Raw genomic sequence first — 13095 nt, 5'->3', positions numbered from 1 at the left:
AGCCGGAGACCCGTCGTGGAGGCTGGCCGGCGATGAGCGGAGCGCCCTTTAGGAGTAGATATGACCACGAGATCTGTACCGAGTCGTGCAGGACGACTGGCCCGAGCTGGTCGGGTAGATCTGTCGTGGGGAGCGGTTACCTGCTCATTAGGTTGACTTTGAATTGAACTTACCAGAGCTAGGGTTTCAGCGAGTTTGGTGCCGACCCGATCGATGGAGTCGAGCAGGTCGGTGTTGTCGATCTACTTCCCTTTGTAGCAGGGAAGCAGACGACGGGTTGTCGGTGTGGCTGAAGATGATGCAGGCGTGGTCAGAGCCAGATGTACCCTGGTCGGAGCCAGACCCATCGTGGTCGGAGCTGTTTCCACCGTGGTCGGAGCCGTATCCACCGTGGTCGGAGTCGTAGCCGATGCAGGAGAAGCAGCGGTCGACGCAGACTGAATCCGCGCCTCCTCCGTGGTCATGGCGATGAAGTCGTCGGAGCTGGTGGTCCAGGTGATCTGGCCGACGATGAATGTGAGGCCGTTCGGCGTAGCCACGGAGCCGGAGATGATGACCATCTTGTTTGCTTGGAGAGCAGTACGCACACCCCTACCTGGCGCGCCACTGTCGACGAAATATGGTCGGCAGTCTACCTAGGGTTATGCCCAAGGTAGTAGATTGTCGGCAGACAGATGCGCAAGCCACAAAATAAGACGGTGACGCAAGACAGACACGAGGTTTTATCTGGGTTCGATCGCCAAGAAGGCGTAATACCTACGTCCTGCGTCTGATTGTATTGCTGTCTGTCAATGAGAGAGATGTTTTTTAGAGGGGTCCCCTGCCCGCCTTATATAGTCCGGGGGACAGGGTTACAGATCTGGAAACTAATCATAGCCAGTTACAATTGCCATAGGTGGCCGGATAAGGACTCATATTCTAACCGACCAGGATCTTGCTCGATCTCCAAATCTGCCTTGACTCCTTGCGCGGGACTCCGAACAGGTTGGCCGGGCCGCGCATCGTCTTCCAGTGGACCGGCCCCTCTGATCCGGGCCGGCCCAAGCCTAGCCGTAAGGGTATAGGGGTTAATACCCCCATAAATGGGTTGGTCTTGTTTGTGCCTAGAGTACAAACGGGGCATGTGTTTTGAGGTACCCAGCTGGGATACATTGATTCGCGAATCACCATTTCTGTGAGACGGTACGACTAGGCTATGGTCTAACACCATAGTAAGAACTGAAACTTGAAAGGTGATAAAATGGTTCTGATTGCTTACCACCTGCTTGAAAGTAGCAATATGTGCTTACATAGAATGGTTAGTTAATGAACTAATGATGACTGCTATAAAATTGAATATAAGGACGCACGTTTAGTAATGCTTCCGTAGATGCAATAATCCACGAGCCAAATAAGCCTTGCATATCCTTGGAGTCTTTTATTTTTCTCCTGTCGGATAAGTCTTGCTGAGTACAATCGAATACTCAGGGTTTTATTCCCCCTGTTCTAGGTGATCGGATGATACTTAGAGCTGACTCTTGTGTGTGGAAACCTCCTGGTGGGCTCAGAGAGGATTCCTTCACGCTACGACCGTAGTGTTTATTTATAACCCTCACTAAAGGTTTTTATAAGAAAAGATGTAAAATCTGCTAGCATCTCTTATATATAAATGTCCACTACGTTAATGTTCCATCATGTCATTAAATTAATCTTTGCTTCATCTGTAACTCTGATAACATTGTTATATCCCGTTGTTATAATCAATTGAGGTAATATTCTGTTACTGTAATAAAGTGATGTAAGAAATGACTTAAGAATATTGTAAGCTTTATTCTCTCATTTGTGATCCTGATGAAAAAATGTGGATTTTCGAGTTCTTCCTTGGGGTGTGCTCGACGGAACTGCGTCGTTTAGTGTCCTCTCTTGAATACCTAGTGTCTAATGAAAAACAAGTACTCCTCAGAGGCATTAGATTAGGCAATTCTGCCACAACGTACTTCAAATGTTCCTGAACTCTCACACCCTAAGCTGTTCCTACCGGAGATATATGTGTGTGAGATCCAAATATATAGATATATTTGTTTGATTAATTGCCACCTTTCATCATGTGATCGACATAATTTTTCCTACCGGAGAAAATGGATTTATCACCAGCTGAAGAGAGACCATTAAATTAAAGTTGAGAGGAACACTTGGTCACACATGACATTATTAACAACATAGAAACTATATTTTTGAGAAATGCATATACATGTGGTGTAAAAACACTTTTCACATTTGCTTTCCAACAACACGAAAAAGGGTACATACATTATCACAATCTTAAAGAATGACACAAGAATGATTCGCGCGAACATCATAATAATAGGTTAAAAAAAAGAAATCAATCAAATTGAATGAGAGTCTTCGTCAAAAGCGTTTGCTGTTGACCCTCCGGCAGTTCTTTCTGATCTCTCCATCCTTCCCTGTCAGTGGGCTGATGTTGCCCATCTTAATCATGGATGCCACAAAGTTTGTGAAGAAATCCTTTTGGTTGCTCGCGAACCGGTGAACAATAGGTGCAGTGGTTGTCGGCGCCGCAGGGTCGGATAGCATGACCTGGTCGGACGGCAGCTGCGCTTGGCCATGCAAGAGGTTCCCATAATACTTGTTGTCAAACACGGTGGGTGTAACCTGGTCCAGGTCCTCTAGTGCACCCTGTGGTTGCCCCGCCGAGCAGTTGTGACGCGTGAACTGGCACTGGACTTTGCCGAATGTGTGTGCTCCTGGAGTAGAATTTTTTTGTTTATATCAGTGTGCGCGCCGTATGAAAACTTGCATCGGCAAGTTTGAACTGCACGTACAAATTATATATCGCTGAAATGTACTATGAATTATTCAGTATGTGTAGTTACCTTGGAGGGCGACGAGATCAGTGTTGTCCAGGTTGACGTTTCTGAACTTCTCCTGGAGCTTGGCAAGGGAGTCGAAAGGGCTGGGAAGGTTGTTAGCACTCTGAACGTTTGTCGTCGTGCCGTCTCGGCGGCCAAGAAGCACCCTCCAGCGTGGTCCTCCAGCCTGCGCCCAGTTCCGTGCACGATTCTTTTCCGTCAGTTAAGGTCAGGCGAGAAGCTAGATAGAGGTAGCTGCAGTCAGAGGATTAGTTCGGACGCTAGCTAGCTTACGAGTTCAACGGAGATCTCGGCCGCGATGGCAAGGATATCAGCGCAGGAGACGATGCCCGGGCACGCTTCCTCCAGCGCGCGCTTGATGCCGTCGACCACCGGGAAGCCGCGCGCCGAGTTGTTGTTCGCTGGCACGTTCTTCTCGGTCTGGATCGCCGGGAGATCGTCGTCCAGAAGAAGGGAGCCATCGCAACCCTGAAACATTGTTTGGCGCTCATTCATGTCAGATGATGCAAATGCGTGCATGCGCAACATGCTACACGAGCACTCTTGATCAGCTCACGTACGTTGACGAAGCAGTCATGGAAGTGGAGGCGGATGAGACTGGCCGGGAGGCGTGGGTCGGAGACGCGCGCGTCCTGGATGACGCGACGGACGACGTCGTAGGCGCCGGGGCACGACTGGTCGTAGAACGCGGAGCTCAGCGCCGCGCCGGCGCTCGGAGAGTGGCCACGGGCGGCTCCAGCCAGGGCGAGCAGGAGAGCGCAGTACGCGGCTAACAGACACCCAGGAGACGAGACGCGAGAGGAAGCCGCCATGCGCGCGCACTTGCACAACGCCGATCGAGCTGCTACGATCACTGGAGAGGGCTAGCACTAGCAGCTCGCTACTGACAGCGTCGCGGACTGGTTGGATGGATGGATGTGAGAGGACTCTGGTTGGATGTGCGGAATGATGGAGTACGTACGTATTTATAGAGTCTCGACTGATAAGCTCGCGGACATCTCGCGGACTTTTCTCTGGCCTGGGCTGGGATTTTGGGTGCTCTGGTTTGACCGGAGCATGCGCATTTGAATGGTTTAGTTTAGCACTGGCGTCTGGGCCACTCTCTCTATGGCTGCTGCTGCGTGCACCTTCCTTTTCGGCACGCGGTTGCAATGATAAAATATTCTTTCAGGATTGATCCATGCATGGTAGCGGCATGAGAAAATGGATCACGTTGAGTTGAATGATGATTGCGTGCTTGCGTATGCTCGCCGAAACTAATTCGCCGCAGGCTTGGCAGCGGCCGGCCGGGGAAGGTGCCCAAAACTCTGTGGCCTGTTCCATTTCTTCCGAGAAGTAGCAAAAAGGGGCGAACCGTAAGGTGCAAGTGTGTCGGGTTCACGGGTGCTTGCCATCCCTGCCGACTGCTGGTGACCAACCATGGGCCATGGTTTGCAGCTGCCAGGAAACAGCCGATCGTGTTGCAAATATCTTGTTAATCATATCTTGTTAATCAGTGCTAGGATGTTGCAAATACATTTGTCAATCTTTCTTTATTATACCTCTGTAAAATGCATAGTGTATATTGTAATCAGTGGTAGGTTGTAGCCAACTCATCACAAAGGAGCTTTCAGATGACCAGAACCGAGAATTTGTAGGTGCGCCTGCCACGCTTCCAAGAGGGAGCAGAGCATTTGCGGAACGCACGACCTGTCTTTCTCCTCCGTGCGACGTTCCCTCCCATCTTATTCTTCCTCCTTGTCGACGCTGTCCACGCCCCCACCCCCGCCCTCGCTTCCACCGCCTCGCTGCACCACCCGCCTCCCGCTCCCAGCCCATCGACCCCACCCTCCTCTAAACACAGGGCCGGTGAGCTTCGCCGTCGTCGTCCTCGCCCCCGGAGCCCCGCCCCTACCACCGGCGTCCGACGGCTCCCGACGCCTCGCCGCGCCACCCACCTCCTGCCCCCGCCCCATGACCCCGCCCTCCCCCTAAACACACAGCGCCGGTGAAGCTCCGCCACAACGCCCTGCCGCCAGTGTAACAGAACCGACCAAATCATAAGAACGTAAGTACAAAAACAATCACCGAAGCGATCAAATTCCTGTACTTAAGCTCCCATAATCCCGGTAGTCCGGAAATCACGAAGGATTTCAACCAACTCTCGACATACAAACCAAGATCGTAGTGATTCAACACAACACATCATCCGTTACAACATTTCATAAGTAGCATTCGGATTACATCCATCAGAGTTGAAAGAGAATATTACAAACCAAGTTTGAGTGTGCGGAAGCAACATAGTTTGGTACAAAACATCATAGTTTTCAATTACATTGCCAAGGTTGAGTCATGTCCCACAAAAGCATTATCAGGTACGAGAACTAGTAGAGACCGCGCCCAACGGTCTAGTCTTCATCCCCAGCTGGGAGAAGGCAGTACTTGCAGCAACCAAAGTAGAACTGGTCATCTGCAACAGGTGGGAGATAAACCCAGAGTACGAGAAGGTACTCAGCTAGACTTACCCGTCAAAACCAGAAATAAAAGACACCAAGGATCATGCAAAGCTTTTCAGGTGGGCTAGCTTGACACAGTTGCATAAAAAAGCTTATGATTATAGTAACCAATTTAAACTTAGCATCAAGCTCATCATTATTTACCTGTCCACTAGATTAGCACCTGTACTAGAGCACTCAATTATTAGGAGCAAACAATATTAACCATAGCAGGTATAATAAGGCTGTCATCATCATATCATCATTTCCGAACCATTATGTTATTAAGTGTATCTACATTGGAGATAAGCCCATCAAGTTCTCACTAACCGGGAGAGACGGCGACTCGAATCGAATTACAACTCAGCTGAGGGGGTATTCCTAACTCTCACCCTGGCATACTTAGCAAGGGTAGCCGTGGGTTACCTTTGGTACAACTCAGGAACCAAATTCGCGGGTTCGATCAGTGCCAGCGCTCTCAGGGATTACCCTTCTGCCAGGACGATCAGGACTTTTAAATCACCTGCCCTTGGACTCACGCCTACGGCTCCCTTCCGAGGCGTACTTTATACTTATCGACTCCCAGCCTGAGTTGAGCTACTCGGCTTCGCGGTCGGTCTTCAGGCCGGCCAACTAAGAGAGAGGCATGCGTTCAACATGAATAGGAAAGGCTCCAAGAATCAGTCCTTAAGCGACGCAGACGGAGTCACTGCAAACCGGCAAGTCTCCGTCCGGTCTTCATTTCAAATTAAGACTGGTTCTTTTCCACGATAGCAAATATAGCCAACCGTGCCATATGTATCTTCCTATATCTCGCAGGTGACAGGAAATCACCTGACTTCTACCATGTTAAAGCAGGGCTAAGCACTACACGAGCCTGAGCTACATAGGATTCAGGGTAACAATATCTGGACAAGGAATTGGGTAACCAATGCAGCAAGTGTTTGCATCCAACACCTAAACTTAATGCAACAATATATGTAATAATAATACTGTAACTGCATTTCGGAAATTAGGAGGCTTAATATGCTCCGGGGCTTGCCTTTTACAAAGTTGCAAGGACGGTGGTCCGGGCACTCAACGGCGACCTCGTCTGGCACTTCTCCTGAAGGCTACTCCTCTTGAATCTCCGGCGTCGGCTGCTGCTGCTCGCTCGGTTCCTCGAATTCCAGCAGGGTTACTCCTTCCGGTACACCTATTGCATGCCGATGCAAAAGATAAATATCATGGATGCATAAGGAATGACATGATGCTCATGATGAATGAATCACAGTAAGTGTTTACCGAAAACATCATTGGACACTCGTTTACCGAGTAAGACTAGCCCTATTCAAATCACTTTAAGCATGTATCTAACTTAACTTAAAGAACAAGATCAACTTACCTAACTTGCATAACCTAAGATAAAGATGCTCATCTTCGGTTAAAGGCCTAACACCTAGGAAGATTACCACAACTTAGAAATAGTAAAGGTATACATAATTTAACATTTAAAGTTTCATATGCATACAAGTAGTCCCTTAATTCAATCACAACCAAAGTTCTACAATTCCAAATGACTTGTATGAGGACATTCTGGAAAGCTTATGAAATTCTCTACAAAACATTTGTAAACACCAAAGCATGATTCTTATGTTAACCAAATCGAATTCCAGTAAACTTAGAATCTGTCCAGAAATGACAGGGTTACTAACTTAATTATTTAATGATTGTGCAAAAGCATAATTTGATCAAACCAAGTTTACCAACTTGTTTTTCATACCTAAGGAACATCAGAAAGTATAGTGCCAACTTCTAAATAAATTATTTAATATCCTTTTCCAATTTATTTAGTTAATTAGGTGATTTAAGCAATATATAGTAAAACTATTCATAAAAATCTACAAAAATTATAGTAGCTATCTCATGCTGCACATGGACTACCATAAAAATTTCAAAGCCATTGGGCAAGTAGAACTTGCTGTATCCAAAATAACAGGTGGCATGTCTATTTTTAGCATAATTAGGAAACCTTATTAAAAAGTGTCAAGCAACAGATTTCCCATTTTTCCTAGCATCCTTATAGTATAAGAATAGCACTCACCAAATTTTACCTTTACTGGATTTATAGAAAAATTATGAAAATTCACACAAGATCCATCCATTAATAAAAGGAATTTCTATAACTTAAAAACTACACATATACTAGCTCTGAAATTTTAACCAGAGCTTCTAATAAGCAATAATAGACTACCCACAAAATTTCATAATTTTTGGACCACAGAAACTCAAGATACAATTCAAACAAGTTTGCATGCATCTAAAAACACATTTCAAAGTCCTATTTAATTCATCAAAAATTTCTAAAACATGTGCTCATATAATATTTTTGTTAAATACTAGACATGACCAGGAACTTAACAAAATTGGAACCATATCCTTTGGATCTACCAAACTTGAGTTACATATTTTTGAATCTATACACCAAACTATGAAAAACAGTTAAATAAAACAAATAAGGAAACCATTTCACTGATGTTGGGCCGGCCCGAGGAAACGACGGCCCACGAATACGCGCTGGCGAGGCCCAAGACGCGGCACAGCCCACGCTGGGCTCCCGCCTCAGCCGCGGCGACTGACGGGAGGGGCCCGCGCGTCAGCGAGACAGACAGGGGAACGGGCGGACGACGGCGTAGTTCGTCGCCGGTGGCTTCTTCGGTGACGGCAACGGCTCCAACTTGTTCGCCTCACCCGAGCGGACCTAGGGGAACCTTCTATTGCAGCTATTGACGCCGCTAGCGGGGGTGGCAATGGCCACGGCGGCGCTCGGCCACGTCACGGCCGGCTCCGACGACGATACGGCGTCGCAGCCCAATAGGGTGACCCTACGAGCTACGGCAGCATGCCTAGACCCTAGCGCGAGACGGAGGAGGGATGGCAAGGATGCGAGGACCGCTGGCCGTGTGGAGTGTCAACTCCGGCGAAGGTAGCCACGGCGGCGGTGGAAGGAAACCGACGATTCGCCCTTACCGAGGCTTGATTGACCCAACGGTGAGGTGGAGAGGGTAGAGAAGACCACGGCGAGGCTACTGATGGACTGGGCAACGCGTTTTCGCGGTGGCGAGCGCGCACGACGACGGCGACGCGTGGTCGGCAATGGCGGATGGCTGCGGTGGCTTGGCGCTGCGCGTAGAGAAGGCGAGAGGGGGAAATGGAGCGGTGAGCGCGTTCGGGCAGGAGCTGGCTCCCTTCAGGAGCGCGGACGCGCGACGTGGTGACCTTGGCAGCGCATGAACGCCACGCGGCGAGCGTCGCCTAAGCCAGTCGGCCATGATGGTCACTGACCGATTTCTGAAAACAGCGATTCAGGATTCAGCGACGATGACTAACAGAGCAGGTTTGACGATGGTTAACTCCTAATCCATGACGATCTGGTTCCTGGTGTAGTTAACAAATTTAAAGATCCAAGTGAGTACAACAACTTTGTTAACTGAAGCTTGGACTAATTCGGGTTGGATTGGAAGATACAAGCCTCCAAACAGGGATACACGAAACTGAAAATTGCCAAAAGACTTAGAAAATTTGTAAGTGTGAATCCAGCATGGAAATCTGACTTGTGGGCCATGTTTGACCATGTTCCACACATTTTCATGAGTTGGCCATAAAACAACTTTTGTTCCTTGATAAATTAGCTACAACTTTGGTAAAGGGTGCACAGCCATGCAAAGTCTCTAAGCTGGTCTTTTGAATCAGTCAAATAGTGACACACCAAGGGTCAATTCTAGTCAAACCTTCACTTGAGGGCATTTTGGTCATTTTGATCTACATGAACAATGTTCCAACAAGTAACCTAAGTATAGTTAAGGTGTAATAGACCATAATCAACCACTTTTACAAAATTGTTATACCACTTCTAATGATCCCCTGTGATAAAGCAATTAAAACAAGCAATTCATTCATATGTTTCAATACAATGTTTCACATGTTGCATGACCTTGTGGTTATCCTATACTTGTCACATTACTACCATGTTGCCATGCTTCAAGATATGAGAAATTCATGTTGCATTCATATGTTGCACTACTACCATTCACAAGCAATCAAGTACGAAACAAACAGAATATGTGAATGTTTCATATGTATGTTTCAGGGACAATGGCATGATGACATAGTTGATGCATATGTTTATGAAACGAAATGCAATTAGTAGAAGCCAAACACCTCGGGTGTTACAGCCAGCCCCGCCCAACCGCCATCTCCCACCGCACCGGTGGGCGGCGCCCCCGCTGCCGTCTCGCCCACCACCACCATTGCCCGCCAAACCCCCTTCTAAGGCCGCTGGGGAATAGATCTTACCTCGAAACCCTAACACCAATGAGCTCCTCGTCTTCGACGCCGGCGAGCTCCTCACCGGAACCCCAGCCGTCTTCTTCTTCTTCTTCGTCGGCATAGGCGCGGGCATGTGGGCCGGGCTGCGTCGCACGCTCGTCTACGGGTGCGAACGATCGTCTGATAGATTTTGCGTTCTAAGAGGTGGTTAAGGAGGCTTGGGATAAGCCAACGCATCATACATAAGCTTTCCACAGGCTTGGGCATGCATAAGTTGCACACAACGGCAACCATCCTCCGAGCTAGGAGGGAATCCATCATTTCGGATGCTAGAATGAAATTCCATATGGTGCAGAAAATTATACTCCAACTTGACTCCGCTCATAAAAAAATATAGTGCACTTTTAAACGAGTTCTTAATCCACAAAAAGCTTAAAAGCGCCTCATGTTTTATTTACTAAGCCTAAGTTGCTAAGGTTATGCTTAGCACCACCAAGTGATTAGAAATAATTAACATCAAGATTATACATAACCCAAACCATCCATTGGACCAATTAATAAAAAAGATCCAAGCCACTCGTGACCATAAGCCACTTCGGCAACGAGCTTCCGCTGGCCACCTCGTTCCGCGCTGGCCTTCTCGTCAACTTCGCGGTCACTACTAGTGCACGGCTCGCCATACCGTCGCCCTCCTACTACCACCCAGAAGCCGTGCCCTCCAAACATTGCATCAGCACCTCTACCTGACCATCTTCGTCCGCCGAGGACACTTGCCTCTTCAGTAGTCGACTTGGTCTCCACCACCACGACACCAACTGCCGGCAGATGCCATGCCACCGGTCGGAGCACCGCCACCAGAAATCCTCCACTTCGTGGTACCAATGTGTCAGGGGATGGCCAAACTGAGAAGCCGGTCGCCACTCCTCCAATGCCTGTGGCCATCATCCACACCAGTAAGCAGCATGTATGGGTAGCACCAACGCCGTCATGCCGCGGGCGTGCCGCCCTGCCACCGGCTCGCTCACTTGCGAGGCTCACGTGCCGCTCCATAGCCAGCACGCCCGCCCGCGCCACACCGAGGCCTGCCTCCACGCAGCCCAGGTTCAGCCTCCTCAACGCCGTCGCCGCGCAGCCCACTCGCTGCCTTCATGCCGTTGCCGCCACGCGCAGCACATGTGAGGTATCCTCACCGTCATCTCGCTCGTGCACCACCACCAAGAGGCCTCCGACCACCAGATGCATGCATGGGGACGATAGATCAGGGTGGGAAGACACCGGATCCACCCACATCTGGGCTGGATTCACGCCGCCGGAACCCGCCTCCGCCGCCCACACAGGTGCCCTATGGGAGAGAGGGAGGGGGGAAGAACGCCCAGCCGCCACCATCCTTGCCCTCCGCCGGACACCGGCATCGAGCTCCGGCGGCGGCCAGGGGAGGCGCGAGGGAGGGAGCCGGCCAGCGGCGGAGAAAAGGCGCCGCCCGAGTCGCCCCTTGGGAGAGAGCGACGCGGGGGCCTGTTACTGCAGCGTTGAAGATACTGATGGTTCTAGGCCTGGGCGTCTATACCTTCCTCATCTGAGAGACTCTCTTTTGACCCGGCCACATGACCGGCCATTTCCTCTCGCAACTGCAAGCCATGGTTGGTCGCCAGCAGTCGGCAGGGATGGCAAAGCACCCTGCACCCGTGGACCCTTGGCCTATACAATTGCACCCTACAGTTCGTCCCCTTTTGCTACTTCTCGGAAGAAATGGAACATGCCACACAGTTTTGGGCACCTTCCCTGCTCCCAAGCCTGTCGCTTGAGGCGAATTCCGGCGAGCATACGCAAGCACGCAGTCATCATTCCACTAAACGCGGTCACTTTTGTCATGCCGCCATCATGGCATGCATGGATCAATCCTGGAAATATTTTAGCATCGCAACCGCGTGCCGAATTGATGGTGCACACAACAGCAGCCATAGACAGTAGTGGCCAAGTGCTAAACTAAACCATTCAAATGGACATGCTGCTGTCAGCCGGTCAAACGAGCACGGAGCACCCAATCCAAGCCCATGCCAAACAAAAGTCCGCGAGCTTATCAGTAAATACTCCCTTCCCTTGGCATATCCAACCACTCCCCTGACATCCATCCCAGCAAATCTCAAGAGCACCCACAGCAGTGGCGGAGCTTGTTAGATTGATCTCCCAACCAATAAGCCCAACGGTCTATTGGGCCTTGGTCACGCGCCCTGATCGGGGGCGCCCAACCCTACATGGTTGGTGGGCCCCCGTCGCACTGCGCTATATAAAGAGGGGGGGGGGCGGTGGCTCAAGGTACGAGGTTCACCGTGAGCCGCAAACCCCACCGACAAACCCTAGACCGATCTAAGAGGGCGCGCAGCCAGCGACGGGAAGCTCCGCTGACTTCGCCGTCGTCACTGCTACGCCGTCCGTCTGCACTGCATCGACGTCCGGGCAACCTCTACTCCACCCGTCGCTGCCCGTGTGCTGCCTCCATCACCGAAGCTGAGATGGCCAGCTCAACCGCGACTCCCTCCGAGGGCTCAGGTTCAACACCAGCACCCTTACCCTATCTCCCTCTCGGTGTAGTGTTCTAGGTTTAGATATGCATGTGCTATTACGGATCCAAGTGTCATCCGCCTAGATCTACCCTAGTCGATCCACAGAACCCTAACAATGATACCGGAGCCTTTCTAGCGGTAGATCTAGATCGGGGAAAGAAAGAAATCGAACCCTAACCCTCAATCGGGTATGGGAAAAGTGCGAACAGACTGAGACATGGTCTCAACATCGAACCCTAACCCTAAATCAGATTGGGTTCGGGAAAAGAAAAGAACAGTTACCCGAGAAGAACTCAAATCAGGGAAAAGAAAACAGTGGCCATCCAAACCCTAACCCTAACCCAGGAAGGGGAAGAAAGGGAAGAGGGTGGCCCACCTCGCAGTTGCGCGGCACTGCAGTCACGCCGGCGCGTGGGGAAAAGATAGGCCGGCCGGGGGTACAGCTCGCCGGGATCCGGCGCCCGCTCGGTGACTGACTGAGAAAGAAAAGAACCGATTTCAAATCGGAAAAGCAAACCCTAACCCTAAAAAGGAAGCCTACCTGGGCTTTTACCCACCGCCGGTGGCATAGGCACCGCGCGGAAAGGAGACCGCGGCGTCGCTCCCGAACGGCGCGCGGGACAGAGCCGAGATCCGGCCGGCGGATGCGCTCAGGGCACCAACGTGAGGCCTCTCGACGGCGGCGTGCTCACCTAAAGGGGAGCGCGCGCACCGGCGAGGGGGCCCGCGACGGCGCCGTACTTCCTTTTCCTTCCGGCCACCATGGCCGGCTCCGCTGTGGCTCTGGTGCGCGGCGCGAAGAGAGAGAAGGGGAAGACAGAATGAAGCTAGGGTTGAGGGAGGCGCGGCCGGCCGGGGTTTTGATGCCCCGAGCTGTGC

At 50.5% G+C, this 13095-nt stretch overlaps 1 protein-coding gene across 1 annotated transcript; it reads right to left on the bottom strand.

The window, feature by feature from the left end:
* Window positions 1-2257: 2257 nt before the first annotated feature.
* Window positions 2258-3795, bottom strand: LOC136513856 (peroxidase 2-like). The gene is made up of 4 exons (XM_066507833.1): window positions 3431-3795; window positions 3144-3338; window positions 2874-3036; window positions 2258-2744 (listed from the first exon to the last, which is right to left on the bottom strand). The coding sequence occupies exons 1-4, from the start codon at window positions 3680-3682 to the stop codon at window positions 2389-2391; spliced, it is 966 nt and encodes a 321-aa protein (XP_066363930.1). The 5' UTR covers window positions 3683-3795; the 3' UTR covers window positions 2258-2388.
* Between the last annotated feature and the right edge of the window lie 9300 nt (window positions 3796-13095).

The sequence above is a fragment of the Miscanthus floridulus genome, chromosome 16 (genome assembly GCF_019320115.1).
Source record: "Miscanthus floridulus cultivar M001 chromosome 16, ASM1932011v1, whole genome shotgun sequence".
NCBI classification, from domain to species: Eukaryota; Viridiplantae; Streptophyta; class Magnoliopsida; order Poales; family Poaceae; genus Miscanthus; species Miscanthus floridulus.
This window is presented reverse-complemented; position numbering and strand designations above follow the sequence as displayed.

Coding starts and splice junctions, on each gene's coding strand:
- LOC136513856 (XM_066507833.1), bottom strand. CDS start 3,682: ATGGCGGCTTCCTCTCGCGTCTCGTCTCCTGGGTGTCTGTTAGCCGCG. Junction 3,037..3,143: donor CCGAGATCTCCGTTGAACTC/GTAAGCTAGCTA, acceptor AACTGGGCGCAG/GCTGGAGGACCACGCTGGAG. Junction 2,745..2,873: donor TGATCTCGTCGCCCTCCAAG/GTAACTACACAT, acceptor ATTCTACTCCAG/GAGCACACACATTCGGCAAA.